This window comes from Helicoverpa zea, chromosome 31, assembly GCF_022581195.2.
Source record: "Helicoverpa zea isolate HzStark_Cry1AcR chromosome 31, ilHelZeax1.1, whole genome shotgun sequence".
NCBI lineage: Eukaryota > Metazoa > Arthropoda > Insecta > Lepidoptera > Noctuidae > Helicoverpa > Helicoverpa zea.
Genome location: NC_061482.1, coordinates 6,261,196 through 6,289,076, shown reverse-complemented (window position 1 = coordinate 6,289,076; position 27,881 = coordinate 6,261,196). Strand labels below are relative to the sequence as shown.

The following is a 27,881-nucleotide window of genomic DNA, read 5'->3' as shown; positions in this document are numbered from 1 at the left end:
GAATGTAACCAGTACACGCATACTTGAGACGCTGGTGCTTTAACCACTTGGCCATTTGTATTATCTCATACTCATGTTATATGAATCTCATACATAGAACAAAACTAGCCACGTGAGATCTAAAGAGATCACGTGCATTTGAGCGCACTCACCAATCTTTTCGACACTCTATTGTGTTATGGGGCCAAGTCAGAAACTCGTCACGGGCTGACGTCACACTGACCACGCTTATGCAACAATCATAACGCCAATCTTGTTGTACAGTTAAAAAATAATTCGGTCCGTTACGTTAGACTCGATTACCAAACGTCTAGGGAGATCGTGGGTCGTTTCACAATGTTCTTACTTGTGTATGTAGGTACCTAATGGTGTATTACAGGGCTTATTGTTAGGGATATCTATCTTGCCCTTAATCTACGACTACAGGCTATCAAATGTGCGTTTACAAGCTAAAGCAACAAGTGATTTCTTTGAATAATTATTTTGTAACTATAATGTTCACCTGTTTATGGTATTCGTGTTCCTCACATGGAACTAATCTGGTCGAAATTTTTGCTTGGTCATGCCAAATTTTTTATGAGTTTGTAGGGGGAAACTAAAATTAGTATAAATTATAATGTGATGTGTATGGATTTAGAGGAACAACCAGTTTGACATTACTAAAGAGCTAATACATTGACACTTTGTACCTATATATTAGTAGTAATGCGCTATTCATTAAAACGCTACATACTTTCCTAATCTAGGCAAAAAAGGTCAAAGACGAGTGAAATAGACGGATTTTATGCTCCTTAAAAAGTGTGAAAAAGTGATGTAAAAATTACGCCATGCATTTTCATTAGAGCAATGCATAAAGAACTCACAATAGAATGCAATACGGAAACTGAACTTTCGCAGTGTCGACATCTGTGGCCCGTTTATCTGCCCTGCGGTTGCACACAGCATCTTAACAAAAGCATGAAATGAGAACAAATAACATGCTACATATAAATGTAGTGCATGTATGAAAAGGAAGAGAAAATATCAACAAGAGGAGGACTATAATAATCTATACTAATATAGTAAAGAAGAAATAGTATTTTGGTTGTATCATCCCCAAATAATATGGGCTTTATTTTCTCCGCATACAGGAAGAAGTTCCCCTGGGATGCGGGTGAGTTTCCAGGGAACAACTAGTTATTTGATAAAATACAAATAGATACTCGTAGATGTTGTCGTGATCATTGGTAAAGCACCAGCTTTTCAAGTACATATGGTATGTTTTTGATTGGTCAGGAAGTGCCAAAATACATTTTCAATATTGCACGAGTACTTCTAAGAACCTGTATCTTACATAAGCCAATGACTGAGTTAAAGCGATAGAATACATCTTTAGGAAACCTGGACTTATCTAAAAGTCTGATATCACCGCCACGAACAAGAGCGGTGATTAACGCTTGTTCCTTCTTTGTATCAGAAGAGGTCTATGCCCTTCATGCAGTGCGACAATATATAACTTACTACATCGAAATAAATATAAAGAGTATGCTCTTGCTTTTTTAGGAAGAAAAGTTCTGAAGAGTTCTAAAAGTAATATCTGCAGTATAAATAAAGAAGCTTCGCAGTTCCAGACAAAGTAGTTATTGCCTAGTAACTATGCTACCATCAAAATATAGGTATGATCTCAGAAATCATTAGGCTTACTTTCGAGCCTCTTCAGGAGCCGCCATGCGTATGGATTCTTATTACCTACTTCAGGAAATTTGTAAATATATTGCCATAAGGTATACCTGAAAAATAAATCGTTATCATATTCATAAGTTTCAATGTGGCTTTAGAACTAAGTAGACGCGAAGTTGAAAAAATTAGAATAGGAGGAGCCATTGAACATATTGCACTTTCTGGACGACTCTTACTTCTAAAAGTATTTCTAGTTATTAAAACTTTAAACGGGCAGTGACTAGACTCTTACTGTAAGCTCTCTTTTTAAAACAAAGAGCTTCAAATATCTGAGGGTGTACAGTGTGTACTTGCCTAACGAGTTCTTAAGCTGGCCGACATTATACGGCATGCCTGGGTCAGCACGATGAGAACGAACGTGAATACCACGCAAAAGAACACAATCTCAACCAAGTCAAAGTCGTGGCAATATGACTTATATCCCATGATGCAGCACCAAAACTGCAAGGAACATCCATTAACATTTTAACACTAACTTTACGTTGCCAGAGTTTAGTGGCAATAAAGCACAATGCCCAGTTTTGCATGGATGCTGGTCCAAATGCTGCCAACTCACATAGTACATTATGTTCCTCAGACTATCGGTAATCTGTAATTCGAAGCGTTATAATATTAGCTAAGATACTGATTTTCTCTGCACTACTGGGATAGATTTTTATCCGATTTGAATTGCAGATTGCTGATGACCTGAAAAACATAATGCACTAGGTATGTGAATTGTTTAGGCAGCACTTGGTCCGGCTTCCACCTACAATTTTAGAAACCTACCCGATACGTGCCTACAATGTTCGACAGTAATACTCAATTTCTCAGAGTTTCCATCATCAGATCCTGATCTGATGACTACGGCGAGTATACTCCTTCATATAAAGAAATCATTTTTCAAATCAAACAAGGCGTTTTTAAGGAATCGAGTAAAAATACCTATGATTACTCTCTTTAAAACTAATACTTTTTTTTAGTTCATTTTAATGCTGTAGGTACCACTGCACCAACTCACGTTCCTAGTCAGCACTTGGTCCCAACTTTCGCAAACTCCTTCATTCAGAGGATTCGGCTGTTCGCCGGTATAGACATCACTTCCAATGTCTGTACTGTCCCCTGTCAAGATAATCTGAACTGAACCATCCCTCAACATACCAATGACAAATGTTACGGTTGTTTTAGATAATACTTGCCACGCATACTTCGCGGCTTCAGCCGCCCCGAGTCCCGAAGATCTGCGAACTCCGAAGACCCCCGATCTTTGACGAACCTTGGTGGAGAAAAGGTAATAATTACTAACGCGTGCTTAGTATATATTTAGGTATTTCGGCCCAAATTCACCGACAGCCTAAACGTCAGTTGTTCATAAAATAACAGTTAACTTTTGAAACGGACATGAAACGTTTATGTTGTCGCTGAACCTGAGCCTTATCGGTATTCACTTACCAGAGTCTACACCGACGAAAACGACTGGGCCACATTCAATCAGCTGCTATAAATTGCAGGTAGTATTATATCAAACACAAAAAGAAATGATTAAGTCAGCAGTATAAGTAAGCACTTGATAGGAAAGATAAGTCAAATAATTCAGATGCAGCTAGGATTTGACTAGTCTGATCTTAATGACCGACTTAAGACAGTCAACTCAGAATTTTTCTGCTTTTATGTTTCAATTACATATATTGGACTTTAATACTTAGAACCGAGTCTAACAGAAGCGTTCATTAAAACGGTTGGAGACTGTCATCCAAAAAATTTAACATAAATTTAACTACAGGTATCATATGGACCCAAGGCTTACCATCCCAATTTTTCTCCGGCTGCCAAATATTTATTTGTAAATATTAAGTTTAAAACTCACCTTTTAAAATAATACGGTGAAGATTATTGTTGGTTGCTATGCCAAGAGGATTGGCGGCAGTGTTGTATTATCTAAAGAAGATAAAACACTTTCAGTATTGAAGTTAAGAGGGCTAGGTAATCGATTAAGAGTTGGATCCACATAATAGGTAAACAGTGTAACAAACAAATGAATACATTATCATCAGCCTTTTTATCGTCCCATTTTAGAATAGGTTGCACTTCTCTAATTCTGAGAAGGATTGAGCGTTAATCACAACGCTTTCTCGCGGGTTGGTGATATCAGATTTTATAGTCCAGGTTCCTCGAAATGTGTTCCTTCGCATTTAATCGTTGGTGTACAAAATATTCTCTAGAAAGTAAATAGGCATGTAGTGTAGATAAAGAATAAACTATGACAGGCACTTGTATTTTCACTTTCACACGAACCCAACAAGGCAAAGGAAGAATTAACTGGACTATATAGTTGATTGCTATTCACTGCAATGTCCCAATTTCTGATGGTGACTGTATCCTTTCAAGTGTTTCAGCGGAAAGTTATGTATCACATTGTATTATAGAACAAACAAGTGAGTTTACCGCAGGGGATATCTTTTAATTCCATTGTGCTTATTCTGTTCTATTATTTTATTCCATGTTTATAAATGGCCAAAGGCCACACTATAATTTAAATTCTCATATCTACAAACAGTTTATGTCGGCCTGGTCTGAAAGTCAAAATCAGGTGCCTGACGTATGTCAAATTAAAGAACAAATAAATAAAAAATAGATTTTATGCTCTTTCTATAATTACCTTCATTTGGACGTATGGTAGTGTCATCTGTACTTTATTAATAAACTATTTTATGGTAAGTGTATTATTTGTCAAAGCGCCACCTATGTTTCAGAGAAGGAACTGCAACATAAACTGAATTTTAAAACAACCTTTGTGTCTCAGAATTTTCCGCTAGGTGGCGCTAAATAAAAATAATTTATGCGATACAAAATTTTTCTACTTTTATTATATTGTCCAAATAATTAAATACAACCCACTAAATATAAGTTACAGTTAGTCAGATTTATTTTTGTTGCCCAAATCACTAAACTAAGATAACACTGCTAAGTACAGTGTCCCTTAGGTGTAAACAAGGCAGGTGGGTAAGAGTCAGTACAACATACATCGCAAACGGTAACGGTTGCATGCAGCGCGCGCGATCGCCAGCGTCATTTAAATTCAAACTGCGATCTTTATTCAATGAACTTGCTCGTATATAATGACTTTTAATGTGTTTGGTAAACAACAATGTTCATGGATCATACTGACGAGGTTCCCGGCCATACGGACGACGGGTTCGGGAGACCAGTAGAGTCTATTATGAGATGTGAGGACTTCAAGAGCAACTTCGCGAGGAGGCTGTCGAACCGCTACTCCTCGAGATCAACGATCACCACCAAGAGGCAGAACTCGGTTAAAGCGCAACAGCGCATCAACACCAAAGAAGCTGTCGAAAATGTAAGTCATAGTTTTAACCTTTTTTTAAATGAGGTGAAAGTATTTAAAATAACTTTACGGCGCGATATTGCTTGCGCCTCCTATTTAGTATCTTCCTATCATAAATAATTTGCATTTCCTATAGGAAGTGCGTGTTGTTTATAATCAAGTGTCCAGTACTTTTACCATGAATTTCTTTAGCGGCATTTACCAAAGTTTGACTATGTGTATCAATAAATAGCATGTTTTGTTTTTCTACTCAATTATCTGCACGAGAAACTTTTTGCTGGATTTTAGTGATGCCAAAAGAATAGTTAGTTGTTATTCATGTTTATCGAGTCAGGCTACTCTCACTCATATACCTAGTTAAGTCGGCTGACATGCTGTGCAAAACGAGCGTATTTTCCCTCGGTTAATAAGTGCCATCACTGGCATTGTGGGAACTTTGTTCTGCTTAGTAGAAATACGGGTCTAATTAGGACAGAATCATTAGAATGCGATTAATGGAACGGGCAAAGGCCTACGCACGTACTGTTGAAATAGCATTGTATAATAATGGGACTGGTATATTATGAAGTATCTTATGGAGTAACAAACAATAACCACGAAGTCCGACTCGGTACAGCGGGCACGGCTTTGCTTCTCATATAATTTTGCCGGAGTAGAACCCCGTAGATCCGGCACATGTTGCGCGCGTATCGGAAGCTGATACTTAGTCCTACAAAGCACCTGTTCAAAGTCATGCAGAACAATATGGAATTCAAGACATTATAAAAGACCCTATGGTGTAATTACCCCATTAAGTACATGTCCGTTCTAGCGATTCTTTTCCTCTCGCATCACAATTATCTTTAGGTGCTTTACATATATATACAGGTATGAAACAGGTTCTCTAATTAAATAATAATAGATTTGTTTAGATTAGTGTAAAAAAATGAGCACTAAAATGATGGCGTTGCCTACTTTTACTGTTGCTCCAATGACCTTCCGACCGGTCGTAATGATACCTCTGTTCATATGAAAATAACGGCTAACGTTTTTACATCAGTTATAATAATACAAATATGTATGACAAAAACAAATTGAGTTTCATTTGTTTTCACAGTTCTAAACAATGGCACACGAAAAACTTTTTGCGTGAGAATCAAAGCTTGGTATAAAATGTGAAGATTGAAAGTGATTTATATTTAATGTTCAAATGCATTAAAACCAAAAGTAACACTTGTATAATAATTACTCCATTATTTTTCTTTTGTAATAAATTATTTCTTAGATAAATTGTTCAGTAAACAAATAATACCACTCCTTAGACAATCAAAGAAAAACTGAGTAGGTATACGGCAAAGATCGAACTGAAAGAATGAATATTGCTTAGTAGAGAAAAAAATAAAAAAATATTGCTTTTTTCGCTTTGGAAAACCGACTTGAGTGAAAAATTAAATAAATAATTACGTGTCTTATCTTTCTATGTAAGGGATTCCTTCTACCCAAATATTGATATGAGGTCACTTGCGTGTTTCTTCACTTTTCATACGTTGTGGAAATTATTTGCAATCAATCTTTATCGCTATTGCAAACGGACTGATAGGGCTAGAAGTGGCATCAACTATCTTTTGACACGTATTCCAACTCGGGTAAATAAAAATGATCTCTTTCGTAAGTACACTTAAGTAGCAATTCTCAATGAAGAAGAAATTATTAGATGCAGTTACAATTTTATTTCCAGGCTGCCATCAGTTGTATATTCGTGAATATTTCTCTTCATATGGTCTAGAAAAGTGGTAAAAAAAATGATGATGAGAGCTATGAGTATTTAGGGTCTCGAAACCAAAATGGTAGAATGAATCCCTTATGTAACGACTTCGTCTGTCAGGGATTCTGCTAGAGTGGAATATATCGAACTTATGTGTATGTTTTTATCGAACACTAGCTTTCGTCATTTCGTCGATTTCACCCGCGTCCCGTAGCCGGATGGTGACAAAAACTTCTCCCGGGTCTAAGTTACCTCCCTTCTAATTTTCAGCCAAATTGGTCAAGCCGTTTTCATGTAATGTCGTGACAACGGAAAGCGGGTTTCATTTTTATATATATAGATATTATATTATACATTTATAGCTTCTCGAGTACATTAAGAGGACTTCAACGCTTCAGAAAAAATGATTCCATTAAAATTATTGAAACATGACATCGGCATGTAAATAAACAGAGAGAATAAAAATCACAAACCCGCCACTTCCCTGTCGGAAGTGGTATTGTGAGTGTAATTCTCGCGATCAGAAAGGATGATAGTGCCTCCATTGTTCACGCTATCCTCCTTTTGTGGGATGTGGGAAATGGAGATACACCGTCGATTATTATGGTGTTGTGAACTGTTCACGGTGTCACGCTTGAGTTGCTGTAAAGGCTGAGGCGTAAGAAGTAAGAAAGCTTGAGGGTCTTCAATATCCGATTGTTTTGCTGGTTCCCTCATGTGAACAGGTGAAATGAATCCAGTCCACACTCTGTGTTCAAGAAAGTAACAAAATACACAGCAGTTACTTCACCTTCCTATTACTTCTTCAAATGCTGCATTACTTTGCATCGGGGCAAGTTATGTTGCTAAGTGGATTATTCAAGAATGTACCTTACACGTAACAGATCACAGTTAGATCAACATAATCAGGAGGCTTTCTAAATATATCGAATGTAATTTTCCCTAAAACATATATTGTCACTCACATCGTCCGGGTGTACCGGGAACGTCCCTACATATTTATGTCTGTCGTTTGTCTCTCCATTACCTTTTACTTAACAATATGTTTTTCCAAGTGCTTAGGTAATGAATAGGAATACCTTAGGAGTCCTTGAATGCAGATTAACGAATTAATTTGAACTGCAGTTGCCAACTATGCGTTGGTCCTGAATATGGAATGAGGAGTTTGTCTTATGGCTCATTGCTATTCTAGATGCATGCAAAAATCATTCAACTGGAAAAAAATCAAGGAAAAACAGTCTAAGTCGTATGCTTAATCATCATGATATAGTTATGCATGTCCTACGCATAGATAGACATGAAGTTATAGGGAGTAAGGGAAGTGGCTTTACCATATAGCAGTTCTTAAACGGTCGACCTAATAAATTCAAGATGAACTTTAGTTTTTATGCTAATAATTTTTTACCGACTAACGGCGTCAAGAATTGCACAATGAAAGGGTTGTTTTTTCCCACAGTTAAAAGGATGCACATCCGTAGGGCGAAAGTTTGTTACAAATACTCATTAAAACATCCAATTTCTTAAAAAAAAAGAATTGCATTTTAATCAAGAAGATATATTAGACAATGCTTGATGTAGAATTAGCGAGGTGTAAATATTTGAATTGAAAATGGCTTTGGAAGTATGCGCATTTGTTACCATACAGTCTGAGCAAGCATCATTAAGACATACTTCATTTGGAAGACAATATCAATCAGAAATCTTTGCAAACACACTCTTAAACTACATAAACAAATTACAATGTGTTTTGACAAAGACTTGAGAAGAATTTGGTCCACGTTTTGATTGACGAGTACCTACCCTAGCACTGCAAAATTTTTACTGACTGTTTAGTCTGCAGTGTAAAGGAAAGATGGATGTAAAATTATAAATTTAAAAAAACCCCCGACCTAAAAAAAAGCACGCAATTATTATGACAAAAGGTTAAAAACGCTAAACCCTATAAAAAGCAAAAAATAACTTTTATCACTACGTAAGTACCAACTAAAGCATGTCAGACTAAACTAAATTTTGTCGTGTCGGGGGACCGCTCTAATTTATTAGCCTAACGTTAGAAGTAATTATATACTACTACATTACATATACTTCTTATAACTTTTTATACAATTTTGTTTAGATACGTGTTTTTTTTTATACGAATGTTGTAATTAGGTAGGTATCATTTGATTTATGTAAGTATTTTTAAAGGTAAAAAGCGGTCCCCCGACACGTCAAAATTTAGTTTAGTCTGACATGCTTTAGTTGGTACTTACGTAGTGATAAAAGTTATTTTTTGCTTTTTATAGGGTTTAGCGTTTTTAACCTTTTGTCATAATAATTGCGTGCTTTTTTTTGGGTCGGGGGTTTTTTTAAATTTATAATTTAATTTTATTTCATGCTTTTTGAAGGAGCTCCTTAATTTTTCCTTCTTTCATTTAATTTCTTTTATTTTAAGATGGGGTCGCTATATGCGATCTCGGCCAAAAGAAGCTGTTTAACAATCCTCATGACAAACCAGCTCTGGGAGAATTGCACAGATTGAGAAACAACAAAGATTAACCTTTGGTCATTCTAGATTTTCAGCAAAAATATAAATCGGTTTATCCGTTTCATTCCGGCATTCCAGGGTTTCATCCGCCACATCCCATTTCCACCATCAGGTTCTCGTCAACTCGTCTCGTCGTGTTGCACTCGAGTGCAAAGATTTTTCACCTTGTGCTCTTTTGATTCCCTCGCTATCGCTCAGGATTCTAATTATTGAATTTTAGAATCCTTCGCTTGCTCGGTCATCAAAATTGAGCTCGCGGTTAAAAAGCAACTTTGCACTCTTGTATAACAAATAACTATTATTTTAAGATGGGGTCGCTATATGCGATCTCGGCCAAAAGAAGCTGTTTAACAATCCTCATGACAAACTGGCTCTGGGAGAATTGCACAGATTGAGAAACAACAAAGATTAACCTTTGGCCATTCTAGATTTTCAGCAAAAATATAAATCGGTTTATCCGTTTCATTCCGGCATTCCAGGGTTTCATCCACCACATCCCATTTCCAGCATCAGGTTCTCGTCAATCAGAAACATGAAGAGAACTCGTCAAGACAAATTCAACGAGCCCAAACTCGATGGGTTTACTAAGAGGCAGTTCAGGGTTACGTCTCCTATCTTCGTGTCCTAACAGCAGACCAGCTCAGTGGTTCTAGAAGACATTAGTATTTCAAATTTCAGATCCCACATATGCTTGCAAGTAAACTGAGCGTGTAACATTCCTATCACACCTAACAAACGAGCTGATGACCTTGAAGACCTGAACCGATTTCCACCAAACATAGCTAAGAACACTCCCGAATGACATTCCTTTCAAACAAAAAAAACCGCATTACAATCGGATCACCCGTTTGGGAGCTACGATGCCACATACACACACACACACACACACACACACAGACACGTCAAACTTATAACACCCCGTCGTTTTTGCGTCGGGGGTTAATAAGTAGATTGATTTGCATTAATATGCTTATAAACTTAAGATACAACTTAGTAATTAGCAAAAGTAGGTATTACATTTCTTTTGATCTTGTAAACAAGAAAGGTTTGTTTATTGTATTGGATAATATAAGTATGTACAAGTCAAAAATGCTTTCTTACAATTGCTTACTAAACAATTAGGTATGTGCCATATCTTTGATGCAGACCAAGATGGGCTTTTGTCTCATTGTCAAAATTCTTAGTACTTGTATTTGTTTAAATTTTCATTGATTTGTTTATTGTTTCATTGACACCATTGTTCTTGACTGCTTTATCAAGAGCTATTCATTTAATTTCGTGAATCAGTGTTTCGCAATGGATCAACAAGGTCCGTTATTAGGACACCATTGTTTTAATCGTCGAGGTTTTAGACACCATGAACCTAACTGTTTTTTACCACATTTCCGATATCAGATTTAGTTAGGAAATGTGAACAATAGCTTTTGCAAGTATGTAATGGCGTTTAGTAGAAATGTTCACATTACTTTCGTAATTTGAGAATTAATAGGAGTTTGTAAGAAATAATTAGAGTTTCATTTTTAACAACACACCCATGTACACTTTGAAACATTTCTTGATTTGATGTAACTTCTCAAGTCATGTATTTTCGCATATAATCAAACGCTGGTAAATAAGGAACCTTTTCAACATAAGATATTAAAGCTAAACCTTTTTATAGCCTGAGAAATATAAAGTTTCACATTGGCATCTGTATGAGGAGATTGCCACATCTTTTGAGAATTGCACGCGAAGATACTTGACTATCTTAACGATTATTATTATTAGTTTCAAAATGAAGACATTATCTGCGCATTGCAGCATGCACGAATATGCCTAATGTGTAGGTCCGGCCTTATGCATCCAGGGTGACTAATGCATTATGCACCTTTTTGTTTTCATCTAATATTATACCTATTATGAAGCTACTAAATTTCTCTGTCTGTGAGGCCTAGCAGGGTCAGAGCCTGCCGCGGCACCGGCACCGGCACATAAAGGACTTAAGAAGTTAGTTTTTTTAGAAAAAAAAATATATATTCATGCAAATATGACTGGACAACTGCCTGTATATTATTAGAATACGTAAAACTTGTGGTAAGTGACGAAAAAAATGGACGCTTGTATAACCTCCCCATCTTACTTCGCTATAAAGGTATTAAAAACGTCTTTCTACTGCATCAAGGCAAGGTGATAAACCATGGAACGTTTCTCAAGTACTTAGAAAAGAAATGCTATGCGCCGGGTGGCTTAGCAAGAAACTAGGGTCGCAGGTCGCCAGCGATTCTAAATGCTACATCAATTAAGTAACCAGCTGCGGAAAACCTGTTTAAAAGTAAAAAGTTTTTCGTTTAACCTTTGGCTACTGTTTTTTAAGGTTACGGTTTAAACAAAGGTTATGAGCGAAGGTTTTCAAAAATTGTCAAAGGTTTTTGCACGTTTTTAGAAACTTTCTTTTGTGATACACAATAGCAAAGTTATTGTTTTGCTTTCACGTTGTCGTACACGCTACTCAAAACAAGATATACTGGGTAGGTACTTCAAGCCATGGTAGGATGTGGGTCCTTAATAAACAGATTTTTATGTCAAGAAAATACAGATATGGGTGGACAAAACGATCTTATGTAGTTCGATACCCATTCTTCAGGCTTAGGTAAGGGAAAAAATATTTGATTGTATCGAATTATTTATATGCAAATTATTGGATTAGGCATTTCATTAACAACCGCGGGTGAAGGTCGATTGTAATCGTATCCTCTTATAGAATTGGTATGCGGGTGCAAAACCTAGCAGACTGAAAGTAATACGATTTTTCTAAATCTAATTAATGTTGATTGGAGTATATTAATCGAATCAAGGATAAGATTTTTATTTCTGCGTTATTTGGGTATGACCGAATCAAGTACACTTTTGCATATTACCATTAAACGAATATATTTAGAAGCGAAATATGCTAGTATACGTTCTTATAAGGATCTAGGTATTAACCCAAGCCTTAAAGATAATAGTAATTTCTTATTTGGTCGTGACCCGGTGTTCACATTATTGACATATATGTACGGGTCAAGTATTCTTGATACTTGCCCAAAATAGGCAACTTGACAAGCTTGATGTGATATGTCGTTTTACTGCATAAAATATATGCAATGAAGGTATACTGCTACCAATATGACTAGCTATCTCATGCGGTTTCATACGCGTCCCGTGGATACTACTCGTATCGGGATAAAATATAGTCTATGTGAACCGGGGATTAAAACTGTAAAATATATTTTTTGAATTGGTTCTTTCAAAAATATTCCTCTTTAGATACTTATTAACATATTATGTGGAGTAACGTTCCTATTTTGGCGACCTGGATAACATTTATCATATTCAATGAGACCGTGAGAGATCGTAATTTTGAATTGTATGAACTATAAGCTAACTGTTTCGAGTCTCCTAATAGTGTCAAGTCCTTTTTAATCCAAGGTGTATTTACACCAGATTGTGTTTTGTTTGATCTCATTAAAATACAATATAGTACCTTATGCATTATGTTCTATTATATAATATAATTGTGCTATAAGTAAACAGAAATAAAAAGCAATACAGCAATAAGATTAACATTTCAATTCAAGAGAAATAGGGAAGAACTCAACTTACAATCCGTTATCTATTCTATTCGGTTCCCACATAACCGTGGTAAAAAGATAATCGTAAGATTAAGCTCGATATCGACTGATAGTTTATCAGGCATTGCTCAGATGAAGTGGATACTCAAACACCTACGGATTGCAATCAGAAGGTAACTGGATGGACGGCCTTGCATTCCTGTCTGCGAGTTTAAGACGTGGCTATCTTGTTGCTGACTTACTCTAGTTACACCTGAGTCTTTTGAGAGCACGTGATGCTCGAAATATGGGACCTTTCTTCCTCTTCTCGTCTTTAATACTTGAATAGTTTAATTCTGGCTGTTATTTTTGAGTTGGCTGAGTCTTTGAGGCTACATGAAGCTCGGATACTCTGATGACCATTGAAAATATGGGAAAATATATAATATACCTTTCTTTTTAAACGGTTTTATTTAGCTCACCACGTTTGTTTTTTTTTTTCTTCTTATCACATGCGGGCTCTCAATCGGCAATCTTAATACTGGCTGTTAAATAGAGATGGATGGGGAAGATGGGAATAGGCTTATATTGGTTTCTTTTGGATACGAAAACTATAGTCAATTAAGATATTACACCATTTTTTCCATGTATTGAGAAAATTCAAGTTTCGTTTATTTTACTTACAATATCTTCAAATGTAAGTACAGTCGGGCTCAGACGTCAGGCGCCATGTTACATTGTGCTCGTTGGGAAGTCAGCAATCCGTTACGGAGTTACAATTATGTTGTTTTAAAAACGGTTTGTTGTGAATGCTGTTCCTTACTGTATAAACACAAACCATGTTATACTTAACTATCACAACTTAGATATACCTCTAATTAAAGAGTCTGTCTGTCCCTCCATCTTTAACTCAATTATTTCTGGGTGGATTTTCTTGCATCTTGATCGTCACTAAAACGTAAAAACATGATAATTTTTTTATTCAAAATTCATCAAGAACAAGAAAAAAATCTTAGGCTCACACAAATGATTCAGATTCTCTTGCAAAAGCTCTACTAAGTTGCCTACATATCACATTCACATTTTACAAACGCCTCTCGGAACCGAAATAACCCAGATCTCAACATAATAAGGCCGCAGTTTCTGTATTTGTGTCTCTTCGTGTTTATTATTAATACCTCATTTCGCAGAATAAAAAAAACTGTAATACTAGTTACTGAAGGCGTGCATGTACCGGTTTTAGTCACATCTCTGTGAGAAACATAGCAACTACATTTACTTAATTGTACCGTCATAGTGTCTAGTTTTTTATTCTAGTGACATACTTACTATATGGTCTCATTCAGAAAAAAATACCGATGAACTATACAGACTTCGAAATTGGTGTGAGGAGTATGATGACCAAACAATTGTACGTATGTATACTTTTGTCAAAGTCTGCAAATAGAAGTTGTACCTATGCATCCAGTTGAAAAGTCAGCGATCCGGAAAGCGTATCCGAGAGGCGCTTAACAAAGGTATGTAAGGGAGCATAAGGCACAGAGCAATATTTTTGGTAGAAGGTACGATAGTTTTAATGCTCAATCCTTCTCCATGTGAGAGGAGGCCTGTGCCCAGCAGTGGGACGATAAAAAAAAAGGCTGTAACAGTACGATAGTTCGTATTATGAATTGAGATTATCATCGATGTTCATTAAGAATGACTGTTCACAGTTTTATTGTTGATATTTGTGGTGAAAATATTTAATATCCGAATTGCAACTTTCCTACTTTCTGGAAAAGTGGTTAAATATTTACTAGATAAGTACTATAACAATCGGCAAATTTTATGTTATTCACCTATCTATCCTTTAATCGATGTGAAGATAATAGCTCATTAAGTGCGAATACGTTCAGTCATTTCTTAGAGCATGCGTGCGAAAATATTGTTCTTATTAATTTCATACCTCGGCGGCCAAGGTCAACGACCGCTGTGAGCAAACTCGAATAGGTACGGTACGAGATTATTGGCTTGTTACTCTTACTAAAAGCAAAGTACGTAATATAATTAATTATAGGTCTGTAAGCTATGCGTAGGATGGCCACCAACGAGATTTTGACCGACCGTGGTCAGACAATCTGACAAAAGTGGACTCAAGGCGACTGGTTGTCTTTGAAATCAATAGGAGAGGCTTATACCTATTCAGTAGTTGACGTCCTGTGGCTGTGTTGATGATGGCCCTAAGTCTCGTCCCTACTCTTGTATTCATAATCAGGTATGATGTAATTTTTTATAAGACCCTTCCTCGAAAAATCGAAGGAAACTATAAAATGGTGACTAATTTATGCATATTTTATGAGCTTAAAGAAAACCCATAGGTAACCGCATTTGTGGTTTTGCCTTAACACAGAATACCTAAGACTCATTTAGTGACTATTCTACCAAATAAGACGAATGCTTAGAGTTTAACCAAAGGTCAACGCCTCGTAATCGCAAATACTGATATTGAGACCATTCTGCAAAAACTATAGGTATTGAAAACTAGTTTTTGCGTCTTGTGAATATTGTTGATGAATGAACGGTTTATGCACTTACGGCCGTTCTCAATATTCGACCTATCTGTGGATTTGCTTACTAGAGTTCGAATTTTGACATTAGGCACAAACAACTAGGTATCCCTTGGTATGATCAGCAACAGTTATCTAGATAGAATATTAGAAGATTACGCTGACTGAGTGAGACTGATTATTTATTTATTTGCATTTATCCGAATTCGGGAAAATGTTCCTCCTGGGCGCGGGTGAAACCGCCACAAACAACCAGTTAACAACATTTTAGTAAAAATGTTTAATTGAAGAGCGACTTAATTAATTCATTCAAGTATTGCTTACGAGTGATGGGAAAGCAATCTATCGGTAAGCCATTGTTAGTTTTTATGAACTAAAAAGATGTTCTTGAATACCGCTTTTTCAAGGTTACTGTTAAATGAACGGTCTTGAATTCTTACACGCCTCTCGTATTTTATGAGAACATTTATAGTGACTTACTATTTTTCTTCTAAACAGCAATAGATTGCTACCTGACGCCATATTTTAATTATTATTTTTATTTTAAAGTGTGTTTAATGTAGATTAAACTATACAGATATTAATTTATGTGCTATAGTACTAAAAGAACTATTGCCCCAAGGGGTTTGCTGCCGTAGCTATAACCAATCATGAGCGAATAACACAAAAATCGGAAAAAACAACCATTTTCAGTGAAGTGATGAATGGTCTGGTTTCTGTACAATAAGACATTTACTCAGCAACGTGATCAAAATGTGTATATACTGTGGTTTTTGATTGAAAGGCAAATATCTTTCAAATATCATGTTTTTGTCACTCTTTACCTAGATTTTTTACAATAACTTCAAGATAGGAGATAATTTTTTGTTTGACCAATCGATCGATCATTATTTCGTGTCATCTTCAAAATCAATCTGTCTAGCCCCATTACCTCCGTCATCAGCCTTTGTATTGTTCCTGTGTATTGAGTAGAATGATGTTAATCATTACGCTTGCTCAAAGTGGATTGGCGATTACAGACTTCTGTCTGAAATCTTCTGTCTGTTTATTTCAGAAGTCTGGGTTTTCTCGAGATGCTTTTAGTACTTATCTTCTCCCTACAAATAATATTTAAAAAAATACCTTATCGACCTTGGTATTAAAATTTATTGTTCCAAGTTATGTTATACTCGTAACAAAACATGTAATAATAATTTATGTTTAATGGATCAGCAGGTTTCCGTATGTTCAATACCTATTGCTCGTGAGTGTAACCACATCAGTTTCGCCATAAAAAGTGTTCGAATGTTTACGACTCGAATAAGTACTGGTAATTTTTTATTCGATAATCGTGATTATATTTTGTTGCCACGCTTATTGTTACGCGAATTTTACCGCGGTGGTTTCTTGCAACGTACTTTCTTATACAAATATTTGGTTGGCTCTGTTAGAATAACATAATAGGAACTTCAGTTTTTTTTTTAATATATTCAACTAGATTCCACCCATGGTTGCACCCACGGCATGTAAAAAGTGCATCCACACATCTTTACCAACTTCACCATCCCTACTAATATTATAAATGCGAAAGTAACTCTGTCTGTCTGTCTGTTATGCTTTCACGTCCAAACCACTGAACTGATTTTAATAAAATTTTGAAGAATTCTCTTTAAAACGCGAACCGAACTTCACGCGGACGAAGCCGCGGGCGGAAGCCAGTTTATAATATTTGAATCATTTTGAATTCTGGACGTCTTTTCGATGGCTCACTTTTATGTGACTCTAGGACGTTGAGGCATCCTGAATCGTGGTATTCTTTTCCATTTACAAAAGTTGGCACATGGGTTTAAAATAGGAACAACCGAAATAATCATCAGGTTGTGGATTAATTGGCTAAAGTGTAATACGGAACTAATAGATGTTTAAAAAACAAGAACAAAGAGTGATTTATAATTCACGAAGCAATTTATTACTTGCTGTAACATTTTTAATTACTTCAAATCACGACACTTCCTTAAGAATTTTGTTTACATGACAAAAATAAACGAGTAGGTAGGTAACCTCAATGATATACTAAAGCCAAGTTCCATCCCTATTGGCAATGTAAGAGATCTGTCTCTCTACCTCTTGGATTTTCATGTAAGTAGGTTAATAATAATTATTATTTATTCAAAGTATCAAGACTCGATGGGTTTGTAACAATGTTTACTTAAACCTATCTCCGAAAACTTAATCCAAAACATCGTCAGAGATTAGCGTATTTAAACCGACAAAAAAAATCTTCAGCTTTATCATAATACTGCACATTATGTTCTACTATATTCTCTTTAGCATTAAATCGCGTGCAGCAATCGGTTATCGAAATCACAAGTAAATCTGTCTCAACAGGTATGACCAGGTGGCAAATTCCATCGGAGATTGGAAGCCAATAATGCGAAAAACATCTACCTTAATCTGTCCTGTAAACAGATGCTCAGCAATTTTTTTTACTGCATGAGAACGAATTTATAAACACAAAGTTATGAAATATGTTGATGAGATCATGTGCCTGGACACAAAGGCTAGCAAGGAAAAAATATAGGTATTTTGATTAGGTAATGACTTTTCGTATAGATTACTTTATCTTTAGGTTCAATTTGGGACAACTCGAGACTTTTCCAGAGCTGCAGATTAAAATTTGCTTATAGAAGTTTTTATAGTTCCAGTGGAGATCAAAGTTCAAACAAAGGTTTTCGTTTCTTTCTAGTTTTTGCTTTACAGCTTACTTATATCATAACTGTCAAGCTTCACTGGCTTCAAATTATTATTCGCCCTATTCAGTCTAATTTAAAACCTGTGGATGTGCCTGACCACAAAAACAACGCTTATATAAATAGCAAGTTACTGGAAGCGTGTTGAAACTCAATAGTGGTTTACTACTTGTGTGGTCGATGTTCTTAAGGACTAATTGGCCATATAATATGAGAATCTGTAAATGAGAATCGTTATGTTGTTTTTAAGAATTTTGCCGTACTGGTCTGGAATTTCCCATGTCTGGTAAAGGTTAAGTTTTGTGAAAACTGTTACGTTCAAACTATCAGAAGTACCATTCGGTTCACAGGTTATTGGCCGTGATAAGATAATTTTACCCAGGAGTGATCTCTCATCTAGAATGGTCACGCACCCCCCGCACATACCTACATACAAAATATGTGTAGAAGAGTACCTCACACTTGCTATTACGTTTATCTTTACAAGTTCCAAGTATCAAGTCCTTTAGGTATATTCGGTGGGTGGTGTAGCGTGAATTCTTTCTGTGCCAAGGCTTGGTATAAGTACATGTAAGTTCCACATGGGTGGCCACTGTACACATACACGCCTGGAGCCGACCTGGATGACTCACTAACACCTGTCTCGCTGATAAAAAACAAAGTACTACCAACAAATTGTTTCAACGCCATCGTCGGCGGAGCGTAGCCCTATGAATTATTTAGATATAGAAAAAACTATGCTTCTAGGAAAGGTTTTTGAACTTAAAATTTCTATGTACGCAGATAAATTGGTCTGTTCGAACAATGAGATGAGTTTTGGAGATTTTGACTAGTTATTTTCGGAAGAAGATAATCACTAAACACTTGATGGGTTTAATCTCCATATCTCACAGTTCAGACAGTGCTGTCCAAAAGACACAGGATTTTCGCTTCAATTCTTCTTGGAGGCTCACGAATCAGTCTCGAGGTCCAGAGATAATTGTAACAAACGCATGAAGACCCCTTGATTACAGTTTTGTACGCCTAATAGTAAGCACGTCGCAGCCGCAATAATATCGCTCCTAATTGGCTCGATCGGCAAGCATTATAATTTGTACAAGTTTCTCAATGTTGGATAATCGATTACTCGCTTCTATTAGGTACAGGTAATCGTTAATGCGGTACCATCAGTATCGTAATAGCCTTGTTATGTGTTTTATTAGCGAGTATTTCTTTAACTTGTTATTTACGGTACGTGTTTAATGAGAAATAGTAGTTCGCTTAAAGGGGATTGAACTATTCAGGGTCTGGGTTCAAGCAGGTTTTTTTGGCAAGCGTGGTTAGCATTATGGAATCGTCGGATCAAAAATTTCAGACCCTTAATTTGCCTTCTTATTTCACGTGCACAAATGAAGTGCATCAATCCTTTTTCTTTGACTTCTTTCGAAAACCCAAGTATTCTTCAATGGTGTCAGACCTATGTAAGAGGCTGGATGCTTTTGACATCCATCAAGCTATTACTATCTCTTTAAATTCTGTTTTTCCTTCAACTGATCTGCAAACAAGAAATTGATGCTATACGCAGAATAGGAGTATACCTCAGCATCAGATTTATCTTCTACATTATATATACGGTGTTATAAATATTTCCCGTGTGAACATGATTCAAACTACAATAAGACGACACAGTTTTTTAGCGCGTAACCATGTTGGTTGAAGTGGGGCCATGAGAATGGAGAACCGCTACACGCGAGAGGCGTCATATGCTGTGTTACTTAGCAGTCATCATGACCTAGGACTTTCAGGGTTTGAGGCAGGAAAACGATACAATTTTGTATCACACCTACTTAGTTGAAGTAAAAGATTTATCTAATCTCTGTTATCTACTATATAAAAATAAGTCCGGTTTTCCTCCCTGACGCTATAACTCCAGAACGCACGAACCGATTTCCACGGTTTTGCATTCGTTGGAAAGGTCTCGGGCTCCGTGAGGTTTATAGCAAAGAAAATTCAGGAAAAACAAAAAAAAAAATATCACCAAACAATATGTTACATAAAACGAAGCCATCTGGTGGCGGAACGGAGTTCGCCGGGTTTGCTAGTTTTGATTAAAAATTAGGAATCCTACATATAAATTCTACTATTCCAAAACAGTTGGAGAAAGTAAAGGCACTTGTACTAAAGTATTGCATGAAACTTCACAATCTGATCTGTTTACGAGGTAGTCTCGCAATACGAAACTATCAGTAAGTAGATATTATTTAGTATCACCGCAGAGTTACACAGTATTTTCAAGAATGTTGTTGGTTTGGAAATTGAGTTTTTATGACGTGTATTGCAGGTGCAAAACTTGGATATTGAATCTTTTTCTTCAAATCTTTGAAAGGAAGTATAAAAGGGCGCTGTTCTAGAAAATATTGAGTGTCTGTGAACAACCTGCTACGAATAATACCTATGTCCTAGGTACAAGCATAAGGTCTTTTCAAAGTGAGTTTTTTTCATAAAAACCACACAACAGGAGGACACCCTTGTAAAGGCGTAGTTATTACCTTTCAATATAATATCCCTCTAGTTTCATGGGCATACAGTAGAGACAGCGTGATTATTTACGCTGCCGGTACTCACGACGCTCGAACAAATTATTGCCACCAATCATGACATGATAAGTCAATAGTTTTCAAATTACAATTAGATTGCGTGCCATCGATAAATGTTTAATTGTTTAAATAAATTTGCATGATTTAAGAAAAAAGGTTGCGTGAATAGATTTTAACTTTTACGGGTTTTACGTAGATAGACGCTGTGTATGCAAATATGTTGTTACAGAAGAGTATTTCGCTCTATTTCGCAATACCTGCGTGTATTAGTAAACAAATGTTTCGGCTGCTTTTGTTTACATAACAGATGTTTCGAACATTGAAATTGTTAGAAAACTGTTGCCGTTTGTTATGAGATTTTTGTTTCGTGAATCTTTGATATGTTTACGAGAGACGTTGATCTCGTAGAAAGAGTGAAATGATAGATGGCGTTTGGTTAACAACTAGGAGGCGTAATGAAAATCTGGCGTAGTAACCTACTGCGTAAACCATCAATACGACTTTTCTAAGTTTGTATGTAGGTACTTTCTATGTATACTTAAAAGGGGAAACCTGGACTATAAAAGTCTGAAATCACCAACCTGCATTGAGCAAGCGGGGTGATCAAAAACTCATTGATATGATTGCCCTCTACTAGACGACAAAAAAGCCGATGAATTAAAAACTGAATTTCTAAGGTACCATTGCAGGCGAATGCGCTAATATAACAACTTAAAAACTCCATGGAAAGTAAACAAGCACAAGACCACCTACAAGACATTATTTTCCCAGAACTTGAAATAAATTCCTTTCAAACCATAAACACCGGCTATTTTGATGTAGCTAAGTAAGTAATTTAATTCTAAAACTTCGTACTAAGTTCCGCAGTATAATGCCCCATGTATTTAAAATACAAACGACGGTAGTACCGGATCTGATATAAGCAGTCGAAGCTGACACGAACTATGTACGTGAGGGGAATGATAAGGCCGATCACACACGAAACACCATGACATGCCACTAACGTTATGTATTGTATACGAAGACCGATTCTCGCAACTGCATCGTAAAATTTTAAATATCGATATCGAAGAAAAGGCCTATATTTGTGTTATCTGTGGCAAAAGACTCTGAGGTTGTCTGAGACAGTAGATGATGTACGGAAAGTGAGTGCAAAAGCATCGACTGAGTGTATTTCTTCGCTAAGATATCTAACTTCCAAAAGAATATAACCAAATGCGGTATTTCTATTAATCTTTGTACTAGTACCCTTGTGTGCAACAACCTTAATACCTTACGTAAGTCTCATCGCATACGCACGAAACAATCGACAAACGGTCTGCATTCGAATTATATATATTGTAGGGCATTATGGCAACTTACATATACGTGGTACCTGCGTTGCGTAGCTTAGTAACCAAATATAAATCAATACTACCATAGATAGGGGTCCTGAGAAAGTGAGCACGTTTGTTAGGCTTTCACGGTCAAACGGCTGAACCGATTGAGATAAGGGCTAAGGAGTTAAATGGTATCATATTGATAGTTACAGGTTTTCAGTGTTGTTAGTTGCAGGATATAATGCTTTTCGGGCGCCGGTGAAACTGTGGGAAAATGATAGTGGCTGTACCATTGTTTGATTTTGAAAGACCAAAATACTTTTTGCAATCAACCACATTTTTATTACTACTGGTTTCTTTTAGTAGCTTCTGCATACGCAATAGTAGAGAAGATGTACTCGTATGTAATATACGGGTAAATCCAGTATTCAACTAGTTTTGCTCACAAAGGTGTGCATTTGGAACAATAGCGCTTGCCGCAGTAGGCACAAAGAATACGGCGGAAAAGAAGCATTTAGGTTTCTGAGAATTATATGCATCGTATAAATACATGTAGGTACCCTTACATATATAAACTAAAATCTTGCAGTTTAAATTAGTAGCGGGTGAACCCATAATTCCTTTGACTCGTCGAAGAAGATTGGATGAACCAAGTTTGCTTTCTTGAGGGGAGAACCTTCAATTTTTCAAAGCATTTTAACGGTATTGAGAGAGCAAGAATAATCGATTGTAAGAATCATTGAATTCATTAGTAATTCCTGAATTCTTCTGTACTAATTCGTTACACATACTGATTCCATTACGCACCATCTTATAATCTTGTTACTCATGGCTCATTACAGATTTTTGATTTGGCATTATTACTTGGAATAAAATAAACGGAATTCATTGATACGAATTTTAATGTTGGCTCAGCATCTGTCAAAAGCCATATAAGTACAATTAACGTGAAAAAGGAGATTAACAGTTCGAAGAACTACAGTACAGGTACAAATGAAAAGAGAAATTATTCATTTCTTTTTTGACATAGGTAAACGATTACAACAAACTTTTAAATACTGGAAAAAAATGGAATGTCGGTCAGTACTATTTCCCTTTATGCGTTGTTAGGGTAGGGCGCTTAATGTTTCCGAGGGCTCAGGCCGGACGCAGTCGTCACGCGTCGCCGGCTATGCATGACGGGCTTGCCTCACCACGATGCTAACCCGACTCATTGAAACGGCAACCCCACCATACACAAATCCGACCAACCGACGACCAACCGACAATTCGGTCGGACAGCACTGTAGTTTTTGGGCCATGAGTCAGAATTACGCAACACCGGTGAAAATGATACCTTATGAACTTGGCGAAGTCAGCATTTGTGTTGTCACGAAATGTTTCTAAACTGCAGTGTTGCACATCGTTTTTTTGAGTGCATGAATGTTCTTTTTTTTTAAAGAGAGTATAATTGTTTCTGGCATGCAAAGCTCCAATCTGACATAATGTTTTAAGGGGTCGAATTACTTAATATTGAATGAAGGTAGCTAACAGAGGCTCTTGAAAAGTGACCAACTGCCTGTTACCCATCTAATTTAACAAGATTTTGCATCAAAACAAATTTTAACCACCAATAGTGAGGCAGTCTTTAGCAACCGTGTCTTCGTCTATCAACCTAGATTACTTTTAGGATCCCTGGTGGGTTCTAATTCAATCTCTGCACCGTATTAACGATGGAAATTACATTGTAAATTGAGAACAGTAGCCCAGTGGCCTTGATCACGCGTGTTCGGTTCCATGCCAGCGATCCGGACATATGAGAAACCGAGAGGAACCTGGCACCACCCCGCCACCTGACACCCAACCAAGTCGACCGGAACACTCAACTAAATAAACTAAATGTCACATTCCCATAAATGTAGCACAGCGACACCAATTAATAAAAAAACTAATTGTAAGAAAAACGCCAGAAACCGCTGTTTAATGTTGTTAAACGGTTTGTTCCGTTTACAACAAAAACAAAAACTGCTTCTTAGTTGGCGTCGTAACAGCGTGAACGGGATATTATAATTGTATCATTTTCTGCACCAAAATCAGCGTCACACTTACATAAAATACATTTTCCTTAATTAAGTGTAATGGGTACTTTATCTTCAAAGTTCTATTCTTAACGTGGTCACTTTGAGAATATGACCTAGATTTAATACCCATTTAACTTGTCAGTGTGTAAGTAGGGATCGAGTATTACCACAGTTTCGAAAATAGGATGAAAGCTCTACCGGTAAACTATGATGGCAGATCTCCAACTGCACTGGAATCCGTTAAAGTTATTTACATCGTAATGTTTATCAAATAATAAGTCCGTTATGATTTTAGCGGTCGGTGTTCCACGTGGAATTTTAACTGTTCATAAAACAATAATGCAATCATATAATAGGTCTCATTGAATGCATCAAATTGTTTAGTGTCACGCTGGGGTCACGCACTTTGTCATCGCCTATTCATTTGATCATGTTTATTGTTGCTTTGATTACCTACATTATCTGGGAGTACCTAGCGGTACGTAGCGTGGATAGAATATTTTCGTAGGTGTGTTTACTTGTTTGATCGATATTATGTTCCTTTCTATCTTCCTATAGATATCGCTAGGAGCACTTTCGACAGTAAAATTATAATATCTGGCCCTGTGGCGACCATTTCTTTGCCTCAAAAGCACTTTAGTGGAATAAGATCAACTGTGCCAGTACACTATACTCTATTTATTCATGTAGTTGAATCTTGAAGGAGCTATGATAATAACGAGAGCGAGTAACACAACTTTTTCATTGTTCGCATAGAGGTCAATATGAATCGAGGCAAAAGCGTGGGATGACTGTGACACTGCCAATCATTTACACCTACATGTGCTCCCAAGTTTTTGCTTATTTTGTTCTAGACAAGCGGCATTAATATGAGGACCGTTGTTTGAATAGACGCTTATTAACTAACCTTGAATAATGCGTTGGATAATGTTGAAATTTTGTTTTTAGGTTATAACAGGACTATAGTTTAGCTTTTGTTAGACCATCGATTCCAATATGGCACTCGTTCCAATGCGGATTCCAATGCACTTGTCCGCGGCGTTTTTGTTTGTGTCATTATTATCAGGTTAATTTAGTACCAAAATAAATAAATGTAAGCTTACATTTATTTATTCATAAATTATAAATTTACTTAGTCTTTTGGATTGACAGTCATAAGAACTATGGTGGCGACTTATGTGGCAGGAAAGTGAGGATATTTGGTGTTACGTTAGGCCGTTGTGACCATAAACATACTTACATATACACTTCTATGTACCCGTTTTTACGTTATTTTCAACTCTACCGTTGCGCAATTCAGTTGAAAAACACAATACTTAGGCACCTCTCTCTCACGCATAAAGGTACAATCGCAAAAACCTGAGATAATCATGGATGCGGTATTGTTGTCTATAAACAATGTCGACATCCATAATTAAGTACGTCTTCGGTTTATTGAAGCCATCGAGCGACATACTTGTATTATAGTGTGTAATTAACATAACTGCACGCATGTTATTATCTTTGACCTAAGACGGCTTAGTGAAATTATTTTTAGATCCGTGACTCATCGGCTTACCTTTTGAATTTGATTCTAATGGCAGTGTATGCAAGTTTTCTTTTGTCATGTGAATATGTATCATTAAATGCTTGATTTATTTGTTACAGGCTCCAGAAAGAATTGAGCGGTTTTCTCAACTTTCCAAAATCAGAACAACGGAGCAAAATGGCGAAGTTGTGATGGCTCCGGACAAACCGATGAAGAATTATAACATACGAGACACAGAAGTAACTGCTTTGAACATGGCTATCGACACCTTGAGATGGCAATTAACACAGGTACTAAAACATAAGGTTTATAAACATATGCCGATTTTATTGGTGCACCAATATCTATTACTTTTCATTTTATTTGTGTATCGTTATGTAAGGCATTGCGATTGCGAAGTAACTTCAACCACAACAAACTGCGATTTTATTTTTTTGCAAAATATCTGTGTATTGCTAGCGATTTTCTTCATTCAAATGATCTGAGCGAACTCTTGACTAATATTACTTGGCTACATTCTTTCACCCACATAATGTAACTTATTTTCAGACAGAAGCGAACAGACAAATGCACATAGCTTTACTTAAGCAGGTGGTGACTTTTTTGAGCAGAGTTAAGGAACATATAGAGTGCCAGAGTCCTGAGACGACACCAAGCCCAGAGGAGGTGCCACATAGAGATGCATCACCATGCCACAGTGTCGTCGACTTGCCACGATCCCGATCCGTCTTGCATGTTAACAAACATGAGTATTCCTTAACTACTGGCAAAAGGTTAAGCGCGAGGAAAATGAGTAAATCCATTAACAACGTTAATGGTTACAAAGATTGCAACGGAACCTGGTAAAAAACTTTTTCATCTTCTCTTCATTATTTACTAGCTGTATACTCCGGTTTTTCTCTGTGCAACGTTTTTGTAAGTTTTAGTGTGATCCCAATTATAATAGTACCTACTACATATGTATCTATCACAGGCATCATAACTATCTTAGCAGTTGCAACGATGCATCATCGTCTTACATTAGTGTTGTTGCAAAGCACTATTGTGGCCTCGGCATGAGGGTCCCAATTACATAATATATTGTTCCTATCATTTCAATAGCCAGCATTTTAACTTCACAATAAGACGCTAGGACTCGCTTCACAATATCAAGTATCTAAAGACTTAATTGTCTATTATAATTGGTTTCAGGAATCAATCAAAACTATCTTTGTCATCCGACACGGATAGTTCTCAAAAGCTTACTGAAGAAATAACTAGACTGATCACTCTTGCCAATACTGTACTCAGTACCAAAATACCCGATCTCTCTTGTAATTGCAACGATAATAATGACACGATAAAGAGTGATGTTGTGTCTAATGGAACTCTTGAACATAACGAATCGAATTCATCTTTAAATCTTATAGACGAGGACACGACTAATGCATTTATCCTCAACACAATTTACGACAGCGAGGACGCTTTCAATGGACTTACGGACAAGTTTGATGATGTTAAAGATGTCCCTCTAACAGATTTCATTGTTTCATCGTCTCCACTCTCTTGTGGTTTGGAAAATGACTTTGCTGGTATTACAGTCACTCAACAAGATGAAAATATCAAAACACAGACGGAAACAAAATCTAGAAAAACTGATAAGAGAAGCGTTTATAACCACACCCCGCATTACATTGAAGATGAAAGTGGATTTTCTTCAATGAGTTCGTTTCAAGAGATAGGTATTCCTATAATAAGTATCATACCACCGTCGCCTTGCAAGGAGGTAGGTTACATTGAGGAGCTCACCGACATTTTGGATGGAGCCGAAAAGTGGAAGAGCGATACGATGGACCTCGATAAGCAAACTGTGAAAGTATTTTGGGTTTAATTATGTTTGCCAATGTACAAATTCGTGCCTGACTGCGTCTGAACGACGGTTAAATTATTTTTGCCAGTATTTACTGTACCTAGTGCACAAATGACTTAACATAGATTTCACACGTCGATAGTGTATTTTTGTTGCCTTCTGTTGTCAGGAAGTGCCTGAACTATATTGCCGAGATTTTTGTTTACTTTGTGGTCGTAAAACTTTAATTTTAATAAATAATACATTGATACACTTACTATTGGTTTTGTTCTTATTACTTAGAAATTATTTCCTTAAAATCCCAGGTTTACTTTGTAATATAGCATAAAACATCAAAGATTGATAGATCACAAAATTATGGTTGGTAGAAACATAGTTTATGTAACTTAT

General features: G+C 36.5%; 1 protein-coding gene across 1 annotated transcript; it reads left to right on the top strand.

Annotated features, from left to right (window-relative positions):
• The first annotated feature begins 4,706 nt into the window (after positions 1-4,706).
• On the top strand, positions 4,707-27,747 carry LOC124645199. Its single transcript, XM_047184973.1, has 4 exons — positions 4,707-5,056; positions 25,762-25,932; positions 26,192-26,484; positions 26,834-27,747. The coding sequence occupies exons 1-4, from the start codon at positions 4,847-4,849 to the stop codon at positions 27,510-27,512; spliced, it is 1,353 nt and encodes a 450-aa protein (XP_047040929.1). The 5' UTR covers positions 4,707-4,846; the 3' UTR covers positions 27,513-27,747.
• The last annotated feature ends 134 nt before the right edge of the window (positions 27,748-27,881 follow it).

Bases quoted from the DNA above. Each gene is read 5' to 3' on its own strand.
- LOC124645199 (XM_047184973.1), top strand. From the start codon at position 4,847: ATGTTCATGGATCATACTGACGAGGTTCCCGGCCATACGGACGACGGG. The intron at 5,057-25,761 runs GTAAGTCATAGT...TATTTGTTACAG, and splicing joins CCAAAGAAGCTGTCGAAAAT to GCTCCAGAAAGAATTGAGCG. The intron at 26,485-26,833 runs GTAAAAAACTTT...AATTGGTTTCAG, and splicing joins AAAGATTGCAACGGAACCTG to GAATCAATCAAAACTATCTT.